This window comes from Aphis gossypii, chromosome 1, assembly GCF_020184175.1.
Source record: "Aphis gossypii isolate Hap1 chromosome 1, ASM2018417v2, whole genome shotgun sequence".
NCBI lineage: Eukaryota > Metazoa > Arthropoda > Insecta > Hemiptera > Aphididae > Aphis > Aphis gossypii.
Window position 1 is genome coordinate 41,433,491 of NC_065530.1, and position 14,149 is coordinate 41,447,639.

The 14,149-nt window shown below is 25.9% G+C and overlaps 1 protein-coding gene across 2 annotated transcripts in view; it reads right to left on the reverse strand.

Moving 5' to 3' along the window:
- Positions 1-1,359: 1,359 nt before the first annotated feature.
- The window catches only part of LOC114123376 (uncharacterized), a 43,396-nt gene continuing 30,606 nt past the window's right edge, over positions 1,360-14,149 (reverse strand). For both annotated transcript variants that reach the window (XM_027986319.2, XM_027986320.2), the window contains exons 3-9: positions 12,151-12,358; positions 9,039-9,404; positions 4,395-4,549; positions 4,147-4,324; positions 3,335-3,513; positions 3,071-3,226; positions 1,360-1,887 (exon numbers count right to left, since the gene is read on the reverse strand). In XM_027986319.2, the coding sequence (XP_027842120.2) occupies positions 1,588-1,887; positions 3,071-3,226; positions 3,335-3,513; positions 4,147-4,324; positions 4,395-4,549; positions 9,039-9,404; positions 12,151-12,358 (1,542 nt within the window). In that variant the 3' untranslated portion in view covers positions 1,360-1,587. The remainder of the gene's footprint in view (positions 1,888-3,070; positions 3,227-3,334; positions 3,514-4,146; positions 4,325-4,394; positions 4,550-9,038; positions 9,405-12,150; positions 12,359-14,149) is intronic.

Here is a 14,149-nt window from a genome sequence, read left to right on the forward strand (position 1 = left end):
AATCATAAAAAAATTAATTTGGTTTTCCAGTAGAATTTTTATTAAAAATAGAGCAATGTTTATGTTTGTATGTTTTTTTACGGTTATTTAATTTTTAGAAAATAATGATAATTTAAAAAAAATAAAAATAATATTTTAAATCCTCGTTATTCACTAAAATATTGTAATGATTTGGATTACATATTATTATACTCATACAAAACGTCTTTCATTTTATATTTAATTTAGTAAAATACTAAGATCATTATATCATTATTATTCAATACTACTATTATTTATTATTTCAGTATTTACTATAAAAATTTTATAATTTATAATATACATGTCTACTATAGTATTAAATATACTTTGTTCATAATGTTTTTACATCTATTTGGAGTGAAATCAATTTATAATCATATGACTTAAAATACAAAGCTAACTATTGTTTTTAATATTTAATTATTTAAAATTAAAAATAATTATGTTTTTACTTTAATTAAATAATTGTAAAAAAATTTGAACAAAAGTTGTATGAATAGTCATCTAAATAAAATTTTATTAATTTTGATTAACGCTCTTCTCTGCCTGCCGATAACACGGCGTACTAATAGACAATTTAGCTACACTGCGGTTTGGGCCAATAGTTACATAATAATATTATTGTTTCTAGCATATTATTTTACTAAGAAGATTCGAAATGTATAGTTTCTAATAAATTCTGTGTATGTAATACAAAGGGTAAATATTATACGATATTATAATATAGGTACTATACGTATTATAGACTAAATCGATATTTATTTTCACTATAGCCTATAATACAATACATCGATCCGATGATAATTTTTTTTTTTCATACACAGATTTGAATGCCATAGTATGTTTAATTTGGAATTCACAAACAACAAATGTATTCATCTGTTTATAGTAAATTCACTATTCGCAATATTTACACATCATAAATAGTTAAATACTTTGATGAGTGTAAGTCAAGTTTATTTAATGTAATTTTTAGTGGGGTATAACGAAGATAAGACAATGTGTATCCAAACACCTTATCACCTTATCAGATGGAATAAAAATATGCCATTCATTAGAAAAACAGTCTATTTTGAATCCTTTTCATGATAATAATGTAATACCTTCTGTTATACTTATCAAGTAGGTAATTCAGTTCAAAACGGATTAAATTCAACGCTTTGTGATACTTCCGTTTTTCATACAGCTGTTTCTTATAACAAAATTTATTGAATTGACAATAGTTATTGTTATTTTAAAATAATATAATATAATATTTATATGGCAATTGTCATAATAATATGATGTGACGATAAATAATTATGTTTTAACAATCGATAAAATAAATAAAAACAATAATAAATATCACTTGTTGTCTTATAAATCAGAAATCAATAATACAGTAATAATAAATTCGTATGAGCAATTCGTTACCATTAATATATACGACGTGATAGTTAAGTAAAACGACGAGTATTTTTTCATATTTTTTAACCTAATTTTTGCACTCAAATACTTATGACAATAATATATTATGTATATTGTTATTAATCGCTGAAATCGTGACATTCTCGTGACTTCCGGTGATCACTTGGTGCCTTTGGTCTTTTCGTACTCGTCCTTAAGTAACCTCCTCAATATTTTGCCAGCTGCGCTTTTTGGCAAAGATTCAACGAACCGCACACCAGCTGAGATCTGTTTGTACGGTGCCACTCGTTCCGCTACGAACGCCTTTATGTCTGCCTCGCTGGCGGCCGGTTTGTCCTGGTCTAGCACAATGTACGCCAACGGTGCCTCGCCTGTTCGATCGTCCGGCACGCCGATGACAGCTGCGTCCAGCACGGCCGGGTGAGTCCTCAGCACTCCTTCCAGCTCAGCCGGTGGAACCTAAACCATGAAATGTCTATTATTAGAAAAAAATTGTTGTAGGTATATTACAATTGTATCCAAATGAATAAAATGTAGCATTTCACTTTCAATGAATTCAACATAATTTGTTTACACGGTAAAATTAAGTCTGGTATTTGTTTTTGGATTTTTTTTTTCTAATATTATAACATAACAATTTATTATTGCAATGCTGAACGAGTTAAGGCTGTTGAAAGCGAACTATTTTTAAGGGGTCATATTTAGGCAATATTCGTGAGTTAAGCGTAACTGTGTGTGTTGTGACTGATCATTAGTGTGCGTGAGTTCCTCGAACGCTATAGGTAATTAAGGATAGACTGCGGGCTAAGATTCTTGGAAATCAGTAACGTACATACGCGCAGCCACATATCACATAATTTTGCGATAAAAAAATGTTTACATAAAAATTCCAAAAAACGAAAGAACAATTCACCCAGTACCTAAAGTCTGATTTTAATAAAATTTTATTATATTATATTATATTTTATATTTGAACTCCTTAGTCTCTTTACTAGGTTTTGTAGGAAATGGATTTTTGATTTTTTGTATTGTTTAATTACTATAGTAACAAATAAATCATACTTAAATATATTTTTTTTTTCAAAATTCACCTTAATTTAGTGTTACTAAAAAAAAAAAAATCGAAAATGCATTTGCTACAAAACCTAGAAAAGAGAATAAGGAATTCAAATATGTTTTCAAATTAAAATTGGACTTTTGTTACTAGATAATTTTTTTTTCGCTTATTGGTCTAAAATTTACGAAAAAACGATCAAAAATCGACCCGCTTTCATCAGCTTTAATAAAAGGTTTATTATAAGTTAATTTTAATTTATTCACGAGTATTGCATTTTTGTTTTTTAATAACATATTATGTTTAAAAATAATTATAATATTACAACAAAACACTAATTTAAGCTTTTAAATTCATTTAACTAAAGTAGTTATAATTATAATAACAAATCAGTTAGTTATTATTTTTAAATTTAAGTTATGTATACAATTTGATAAAATATTGATGTAGAGTTTAAGAGTATAAGTCACGTTATTGTTTATTTCGATTTAGTCTGTTTGGTTAGTTCATTATTTTGAATTATTGAGAAAATTCACGTTTTAATTCGCTCACTTTCCATGAATTGAATAGAAACTACAAAAAATTAACCTGATAGCCTTGGACTTTGATCAGCTCCTTAATACGATCAACTATGAAGAATTCATCTTTATCGTTATAGTAACCAATGTCCCCAGTACTCAGCCATCCTTCCGGACTTATAGTGTTAGCCGTGGCTTTGGGGTTGTTGTGGTAGCCGATCATCACCTATACACAATATAATTTGTTCATAGTTATAAATAATATTAATATTTGTCAGATTAATAACCATTTGTTTCCATTGTTTATAATAGTATGTTTATTGTTATTGCTCACCTGTGGCCCTTTGACCTGAATTTCTCCAGTTTCACCGGGACCGTATTCAACTGAGTTGTCTGTGGGATCGACGACTCTAGCTAGAGTGTTAGATACGGGAGGACCAACAGTCAAATAATCGAACAATGAAGAATTCCTGGATACAAACACGGCTGGTGATGATTCTGTCATGCCATACGCTGCCATGTTCATAAAAAAATTTCCGAGTGAATATTTTTATTTTTTAATAGATTTAAATTTATTCTATATAGTATATAATATACACATAAAATATAACATATATATATTATATATATAATATATACATAAGAACTTCAGCATTTTACGATTCAAAATTCGATTTAGACAATATTTGAGACAACGATGATTAATAATTGTACAATAATAGCTAATTGAATTATGTTGATATATTTTTTAATAGTTTGTGTACTACATTATAAAGAAATTCGTGGAAAAAATTATAAATAATTAAAATAAAAACTGTTACAAACCTTTTACTAATACATAACAAAATAAAAATAATCGTAAATAATAGAATAAAATAATAAGATATATGAATATATCTGTCACTGAAAATGAAAGCTTGTATTATAGGAAGGTAAATGCGATCAAGTTTTGTTAAGTCATATGTATGATCCACGGTCAAAATTCAAAATTTCAAACTATCTCTTTGTAAAAAATATATATATTTTGCATTTCGTTAGTTTTGGTTTGAAGTTAATAATATATTGTTATTTTGATATCATTTTTTATTTTTTCGTATTCAACAAGTACTAATAACTAAATTAAATTAAAAAAAAAGTTCTACACACCTTGACAAAAACGTACATTTTTATTGTTGGTCCTGGCAAGTACTTTTTCAGCGTCTGCTTCTTTCACAGGACCAGCACCATTACAAATAATTCTCACACTTTGAAAGTGTTCAGGTGTAATGTTTTTATTTTGACCCAACAACAGCACTATTGGTGGTACTACGTACAATAAAGTCGCCTAAAATAGAATACAAAAAAAGCAAATAAAAAACGTTACTTTCGCGTATAAAATACAACATCCATTATACCTTATGGTTTTTAAGTATGTTCAAAAATGATTCCGACTCAAGTTTGGGCAATGTCACCAATTTACATCCAGAGCTTAGCCCCCTCAAAAGAAGCATTGTCAAACCATAAATATGGTAAAAGGGTAAAATAGACGGCAACACATCTTGATAATTTTCTACGAAAAAAAAAATTATTACTTCAGTTGGATGTTTTTCATTATTATTCTTATTAATCATCATTATTGACACTAGGGATTTCTACTGTTTAATCGGTGAACTGAAAAATAATATAATACATCAAAATACGAATGGGATATAGTTTTTTCATTATTATTCATACCTCATAATATTATTATTTAATGTAACACATATTATAATTATAGGTGCAATAGGTGTATGGATTGGATATAACATAGTATTCAAACACTGTTGTTGAAATCGTTTCTGCAGTTATACAATATAACTATCTATTTCCACACAATCTATTGTTCATGTTCAAAAATATCATTTTTTAAATTGATTTTGATTTTTGACCACAATAAACTAACAGCTTTTTTATTTAGGTATATGATACTACGAAAATGGTGTACCAAGTAGTACACGTTTATTGATGAAATAGATTTATTCAGAAAAACTATACTATGTGAAAACTGAAAATACAAGAAGACTTATAAATAATAATATACATTTTTTAAAATCCAAACCATAGGGAATGTTGAAAGAAAATTGCTAACCTCCTTAATCCCTCTTAGTTTGTCAGTTTTTTTCAGTTCATTCCATTTTGTATTGTTTGAAACAATGGAATTTCATACCTGTGATGAGTTTACAACCAAGTCTTCAAAATAATAAAAGGTTGATATTTTTGTTGGACTTGATAAATCATTTTATTTCGTTATAGTATTTATTTTCGTTTTGGGCGTAGATGTCTAAAGTTTATAGATTTTTGTGTTTTATGGACAATTTCTATTCATACAAGTGAGTGAATAAACTAACACTAAAATTATGTATGGTTTAGCGACACAATAATACAACTACATGGCATAGCGATCGATAATAATAGTATTTTTGTTCATATTTAATAAAACACAGATTGGTTCGACTTCGTCCATCCGATCTGTATATAAATATATTTATTAAATATGATGTGTATATATATATATATATATAATTTTCTAATAATTAGTGAAAAAAAAGTTATATTAAATTAAATAACATTGTATTTCTATAGGTCTAAGTGGTTTACTACTAAAAAAATCATTCAAGTTACAATAAACACAACTTTGTATGTAGGTAAAGTCAATAGATATTAAATAAAAACTATACAATAATTATTTACATCTACTTTCTACTTTACTTATTTTCTAAAAGTCTGTTATACTGTTTAAAATAATTGAGCACTGTTAATATCACAATAATAATAGCGTATAAAAATATATCATGACACCAACGAAGTTTTTACGTTTCTAATTTAAATATTTGAAGGTGAACAAAAAAAAAAAAAACATTGAAGGTAATGATAATGTTTTACTATTACCGAAATAGATTATCACTACATACATTTTTGAATTTATTATAGTTGTGTACCGAAATTTTCTGACAAACTCGATTTATAGAATCATATAATATTTATAACTTTTTAAAATTAATTGTATATCGTTATCAAAATATTATGTACACAGCACTGCAATAACTGGAACCATTCACAACATATATAATAACTTGTTTACGGATACTCTATATTTTGTAATATTTGTATATGTTTGTTTAATTTTATGATAATAAAATGCAATACATTATAATTTTAACAATGACCTATATTTAAATAATTTTATAACCGGCGACCGAAAATCCGAGTGAACTTGTGTTTGACATGATGATATAATTATCATTTTTTCATATTATGTATATACATAATATATATCATTATGCAAAAACAAATCGAGATTTCGTATGTGTAAGTATTCCAATGGCATTAATACATATTATACTATGAATACATATTATAGTAAATTGTAATCAATGTTTTATAGCTAAAAACACCCAAGCAATTAATATTTCGTATTAATATAATATTTTTAAGTGTTAAGTTACCGATTTAATTGATAGTGCAATACGCATAAACTGTAAGATATTTGAAGTCGGATTATTTTTGATTGTTTTTTTATTCTAAAAGTTAATCATGGTCCAAAATTAACACAAGGTTGGATTCAAGTTAAATCAATATAAATGTAGTATTACACTTATTTAATTAATAATAAATAGGTATATCATATTAAAATATTTATATTAAATACACATGTTATAATAATTGTAAAACAACGAAAAATTCACGCAAAAAACTTCAGTCAGAAATATCTAGTTGGCTAAAACCAAGTACGCAAGTATAAACCGATGTGATAATTTTGTTTAACTAAGGGTCACAACGATTACTAAATAATAAATATAATTATAATGTGTGTATTTTTTTAAAACTAGTTGATGTTTATGTAATATATTATTATTTATTTAGAGTTAGGATGTTTATGAGTTTTCATATTTTTGCTATTAGTCGTTTATATTGTAGGCCAAGTTTAAAAATTCGTTTGGCATGATATAAAATCAAATACATCATAATTAATTTCACATACATAACATGAACTAAACAGTGAAAAATATTAAATTTTAATAAAAAAAATATATATATATATTATATTTTATTGGTATTTATTTATGTAACCGTAAAGGTTTTTCTGTCGTTAGTTGATTATAGGTGTCACTATTGAGTATTGACACGAACATGCGACTATGATATACGTAGTTCCCATTATTACCCATTATTATTTACATTTATTGATGATTATACTTGATCGTTTTTTAAAATCAAGAACCGTGATTGTGTAACAATGTAGTTGCCATCCAGCTATAACTTAAAATAACTCATGAACTGTTAGTTAATATATTTGATGTGTCGCGAAAGAATTGTGTTTCTGTATTATTTTTGTGTTTGAGTTTTCTTAAAGTATTTTATCTTCATTAAAATGACCAAAGTTAAATTTCAGATGCTACGAGTCAATCTAAATTTGTAATACAGAGTTCAGAGAAGAAGTATTTTCAATAGATGGTTTAGTAGTTTTTTGTAAAGTATGTTAAGTTTATAAATTATAAATGAAAAAAATATTTTACAATAACATGCCTATTATTAGTGAAAAATGTTTGAGAGCATTCCAACACAAGGATACTTAAGATAAAGTTACAATAAAAATACGTATTTATTTCCAACACCAAAAAATTATCCTTCAATGAAGAATTTGATCAGATAGTTTTTAAAAAAATGTACCAAATGCGATGGTTCAAATAGGTTAGGCTTATTCGGATCAAAGAAGTCCGTTTCACAAAATTGATACACTAATACAATGTTTCAAATCAGAAAATACATTAAAAACAATAAATATTGGTTCTGATTGATAAAAATATTGATATAAATGGAAAGTATGTTTGCAGTTTAATAGTTAAAATACTAGAAGTTAACAAGATTGTTCAATTATTTGACAGTTTATTTCATGTTTTTATTATTTTCAGAAAATAAAAGACTTGAACATTTAAAAAAATTTCTCACGTTACACGACAAAAGCTGGAAGTATAAAGAATAGTACAATATATAAAATGTCAAAATCTAACGTGTTTGAATAGCCAAATAGCTTATGAAATTAGAAAAAGGTTTCCGGGAATAAACGACATTAAAATATATATTATATAATTGCGAAAAGTATTATTAAAACGCTTTATCATAAACGCTTAAATGTGATTTAACAAGTCGAGTTGTGTTGCCTTTGGCAAAAACGAGTACATGTTTATTATGGTAGTTAACTATTGTTATAAGAACTACTCTGAAATTAAATTTGTTATTTTCAAATTAAATCACGAAGACCCTTTTATTACGAAAATGCACAAAAATTAATTGAAAAATAAAAATTAAAAACCTGCTTAATTTTTATTAAGGCTAATTTAAAAATTATATTAATAATATCCAAAATATCTCGCTTAAAAATTCACTTATTAGTATCTGAATCTATCTGAATAATTTACAAAATTTAAGAATAATTGAAAAATGAACCAAATAATGGTGGTTAAATTGTTAAATACAAAATGGAGTAATTTTAAATTCGGATAAAAAAACAGTATTGAAGATAACTAAAATAATTGCAAAAAAAATTGAAAAGAAACTTAAAAATTTAGTTCATTCAGACGAATTGACAGTTGATGATTATTGTGTATATTTTCGAAATGTCGATATTGAACAACGTTTTTCCTCTTAATAAAATTTATTATCTGACAACTAACGCAAGTTCTTGTTCAAAAACATGAACAAATTCTAATCGTTCAAATCGATTCAGAAAGTATGTAAAATAGTATGTAAAAAAAATAAATATTTTAATTATTTTTATCTACAATTAAATTTGTGCATTATTATTTATTATATAATTAAATTAAAAGCTAAAAAAAAAATAAGTGACATGTAGTAACACTGTTATACTAAAATCCATGCATTTAAATTACCTAAGTAAGAAAATTGTATACTAAAATTATCAGTACATTTGAAGCTACAATATGCTTGCATATATTTTATAATGTCATAAAAATCCTAACCCTAGTTATTATTATATTTTAATATGTAATTTATTATACCTGTCGTATCAAGAAAGTGTTTTATATCTGGATGGCTGGTCTGCTCGATGTTGGCCAAGAGGTTCCGGTGCGACAGTGACACACCTTTAGACAGACCAGTTGTACCACTCGAGTACGGCATGAATGCCACGTCACTGTTTGATCTGCTCTTTTTCAGAATAGAAGTGTCCACCATTGGATCAAGCATTTCATTAAAGTCCCACGCGCCATCAGGTCTTGAACCTTTGCCGTTGACAGATATTATGTACAGTGGTTTCACGCCGGGCCCCTTCATCAGCTGTTGGGCTTCAAAAACTTTGGGCAACAACTCAGGAATCGTCACCACACCTTGTGCACCGGAGTCCTTAAACTGGTGAGCTAGTTCGACTAAAACAAAAACAGGAATAAGTTACAAGATCACGTAGGTATAACTTGCAAAAATGTCGATTATAGAAAACCAGCACAATTATATTATTATCATGATGCTAAATGCCAAGTTAAAACTTCATGAAATAGATGAAATAGAAACTGCGAGAAATGACATTGCTGTTATTAAATTTCAATAAATTATACATAGAAATCCTAATCTAAAAGAAAATTTATATAGATAGTACGAACACTTCTCGAAAATGTAAGTTTAATTTCTTTTTTTAAACATAACTTTAACCGATATATTTTAATATTCTCTTACAGTTAGTAAAAAAAATTAGTTCAGATTTTGTGAAAATGTTTCATATGGTATAATACTATATATCCTTATTATGTTAAATATAAATTTATTTTATTGATTCAAATATAACCAAATAATTGACTATACTATTGTTAAGACTTTGTGTATTATAAATCACATTATTAGAGGATATAGAATCCAGAAATTATGTTTCCTCTCAATTAAAAATTGGGAAAATTTGTCTGATCACGTTTATGTTTTCTATAATTATTACTGTCGTTTAAACATAATATAATATTAACATAGTATTATTTCACACAGTTTTAGTGGGCGAAAATCGATATTTCCTATATCGAATTTGCGAGTGATTTTATATACTTATGTTTCTCAATATTGTTGAATTCCAGTCAGCTGTCGATGACGTTATACCACCACCGGTTGACTCAAGCGCAAGTATCTGCGTAATGGTTTTTTGATTACCTACCGGAGAGCGATTTTTACCCCATATTATTTACGACGTTTCTTTATATTATAATAATTATTTCGTTATTGATTTTATCGTTCCTGTATTTTAGGGATTTAAATATAATTTTTTTATAACCGAAAAGGCGGTTCTCAAAACTCTGAAATAAAGAATAAATGTGTTGAATGAAAATTAATGTCCGAATAAACGTAAAAAAAAAAAATACAGGAAAAATTGAAAATGAAAGACATCATTCTCTCAGAAAATATCTTTAATATTATATAAGGGATTCATTATGTTAACTTATATAGGTTACTTATTATACTCCATGCACTTGGATACTGTTTTTTTTTATTTTATAAAGTTTTCAAAACCATTTGTCTACAGTAGTCTATGAGATAATTCCTATTAAATTGTATTAAATTTACAATTCTGCATCAATAAATCTATGAAAACTTAAAAAAATTGCTATGCGCAACAATAATGTTTGTTCGAATAAATCGAGATAAATATAAGACGGTATCCCATGATACCTTTTTTACTACGAATTTCAATAGTAAAAGTATAATGACACGGCGTCTTGAATAGGCAATTTCCCTACTCTTCAAAGTTTTTTTTTTTTTTTTTGGTATTTTATGTATGAATATATTTTATAAATTATATACGATCGCAGTATGTCTCATATTTTTAACAAAAAAATCATTAACCGTTACGAAAATCATAATAATTAGTTATGGACACACTAAAGAAGCTACGTTTTAAATAAGTCACAAACAACGACTTAATCAGTGCTATATCTATTCAATTGTTTTCATGTTTATGTATTGACCAAGAAAACCAGTATAATTATTACATCAATAATATGTCAATAATATCAATGATAGTTTAAGCTAGCAAACAAAACTATTGAAAATATGCATTCTTAATGTATACTATTAATCTTATGTGAATATTGTACATCCATAATATTATAGTGTTGAAGGACATTTCCTTTAACCGAAACACCTATATCCACATAATATATTACCTATATCATTTCATAATCGTAAAATCAATATTTAATTGTACTGCAGTAAATTTCACTTATCGTCTGTATACTTTTGAAAGTATGTGTTTTCTTAGTAATTAAATTGAAATCATCAATATAAAACTGATTAAAATCTCGATAAATTGTTATCTAATTTAATATTTATTTTATAGGATGATACTTTTATCAGAAAACAAAAAGTTATCATGTTAAATTTGCTGAGTTTAGTTTTTCATTTTTTTTCTTTTAAGATACCTCAGAATTTAATATTTTTTAACAACGACTCGCAATTTTAAATACTTATAATCTAAAGTAATTGAAAATTTGTTACAAAAATAACAGATTGATTTACTTATACTAAAATATGTTGAATGATAAATAAATTTAGTTTTTTGGTTACACCGTTTCAGATTTTTAAATGATTGAAATTTGCAACTTTCAAGAGGATAACTATCCCTACATATGGCATGCATACATTAAATCTAGATAAAAATGTTGTTGACTTAATATGTAAGCCATTAATACCTAGGTCAAAAAAAAAAAAAAAAAAATACAATGAATTGGACGAAAAATGTAATTTGAAGAAAGAAATGAAATAAATAGCCTGTTTTAAAAAAAAAAATACTAAAAATAAGTTTATTTTTGTATATATTTTTGTATATATTATTTATTATTATTATTATTATTTTTTTTTTTTTCATTAATTTGTAATAATTTATAAAAACAGTAATATTATATTTTTTAAACAGGTTGTTTTAAGTCGTTTTTAAAATTTTGGTGTTTAGCCTTATATCCTTATATTATTGATTTGTTTAACCTAGAAGTATTTAGGTATTGGATATTTTTTTTACTTATTATTTATTTTAGTATAGGATGTTTTTTCTCAATTCCAATATTATTTTTATTTGTCATCTATATCGGACTATTTTTAGGTATATAAATATTATAATATGGTCAAAAAACCGTTGCGCACATGGCGTGTAGATTGGATTGATCGTCGTCACGACCAGACCTGCTTCTACGGCACCCAGCGAGGCTACAGCGAACTCTGGAATGTTGGGCAACAATACAGCGAACACTTGGCCAGGTGTTGCACCTCTCTTCTTCAAACTAGCCGCAAACCTTTTGCACGCCAGCCGCGTCTCGTGGTACGTGAATTTCCTATTAGTTATTCCGCAAACCTATATGGGGGACAAAAATAACATGATGACATTAATAAGAAAAATGGGTACATTTAATTGACGAAACAACTAAACGTGTTCACATAATAATATAAAATTTACTCGGAAAAGTTTTAATGATTTTCATTCAACAATAATACAAATAAGTATATAGTATAATTTATAAATTTGTGATTTTATGATAATGCATGTCAATACTTAATAATGATTTCAGGTAAAATAAATATGATTTTAATAATAAATAAATCGAACTTCTTTAGTTATTTATTTATAAAAAAAAAAAAAAACTAACAGTTAAATACGGAGAAAAACCTAGTATTAGGATACACAATTTTAATTTAAAAAGTATGCACTGAAATAACAAGGTTTTTTAAATAATTGCACCAACAATTACAAAAAAAAAAACATTTAAATTATATCCACTCATGGTTTTAATGAAACATATGTATATAGTAATAAATCTAAGTGTCACTTATAGTTCATCCAAAAAAAAAAAAAAAGCTTTACTGTTTGCAACAATACTTTCACCATATAACTATAATTATACAAATATTTGTAATACATAATATAAACAATTATGGTTTATGACTTGATTTTTGCAAATATATTATATTATTACATTATGAAAAATCGAAAAACGGACATTGAGTTATTATGGTTAATGATTTTAAATTTTTACAGAAATATGGAACATAATTTGTCTTTACTTATCAGTGTTTTTTTTTTTTTTCATCGTCACGATGAAATACATTAGTACTCGTACCTACTAATAGTAATTAATGACCTGATGCGGTGAAATAACTCGGAAACAATTAACCATGAATTATATTAATTAAATATGCTTAATTCTTTTTTGTTAAATTTAGTTTATAAAAAGATAATTGTTAAATATTTTATAATTTTATTTTTAGTTAAATTGGTTCAAATTAAAAATCAGCTGAATCAACCATGCGTATTCCATGAATACATTTTTTTTCCATATTATTATAATATTTACATATCTGTTCTAATAAATTCAGCCAGGCTATAAAAATATACTTTTAACTCGTTAAATATAGTATATAGAATTAAGTATGGATGGTTAAATCTTAAATGTATTTACAGTTTTAAATATAGTTAAAAAAACAAAGTACTGATATTCTTTCGCACAGAATGATGTTTGAATGTTTATAAACATCTCACATAACAATATTTGTACGTCATCTCTACTTGTGTGGTTATTTAATAAATTAGCAAATGCATTTTCAACGACTCGTTTCAAAAGTATAATTTTTAATTTTTATACAGTTAGGCTTCCAGCATTATCAATGCTTGATGTTTACTTTGCCTGGTATAACATAAAATAATAATTATTAATACCGTACACACAATCATTAAAATAAAAATAAAAATAAAAACATTTTCAACGAGGTCAAAAAAAAAAGAAAAAAATACACACGCAATATTTAAGAGGTTTTGTATTTAAAAAAAAAAATAATATTCACATAAATATATATTTTAATGATACCCATTGTACCTGCTTATATTTTACATCAGTTGTTTTATTTAAGCAAAATGAGGACATTTCCCTCGTTTGATAAAAAGTAGTTTGTAATTATGTACACGCGTGTGTATTGTGCATTCATGCATACCACTGCACTGACGTGTATATCGTATATTATATATGTATACAAGAAACTTCATTGATCATTTTGAGTTAAGTATTATCATTTGGTATAGTTATCCGTACGACATAGATTCACAAAATAGATTCATATTATACACATACAATATTGTTAAAAAAAATTAACG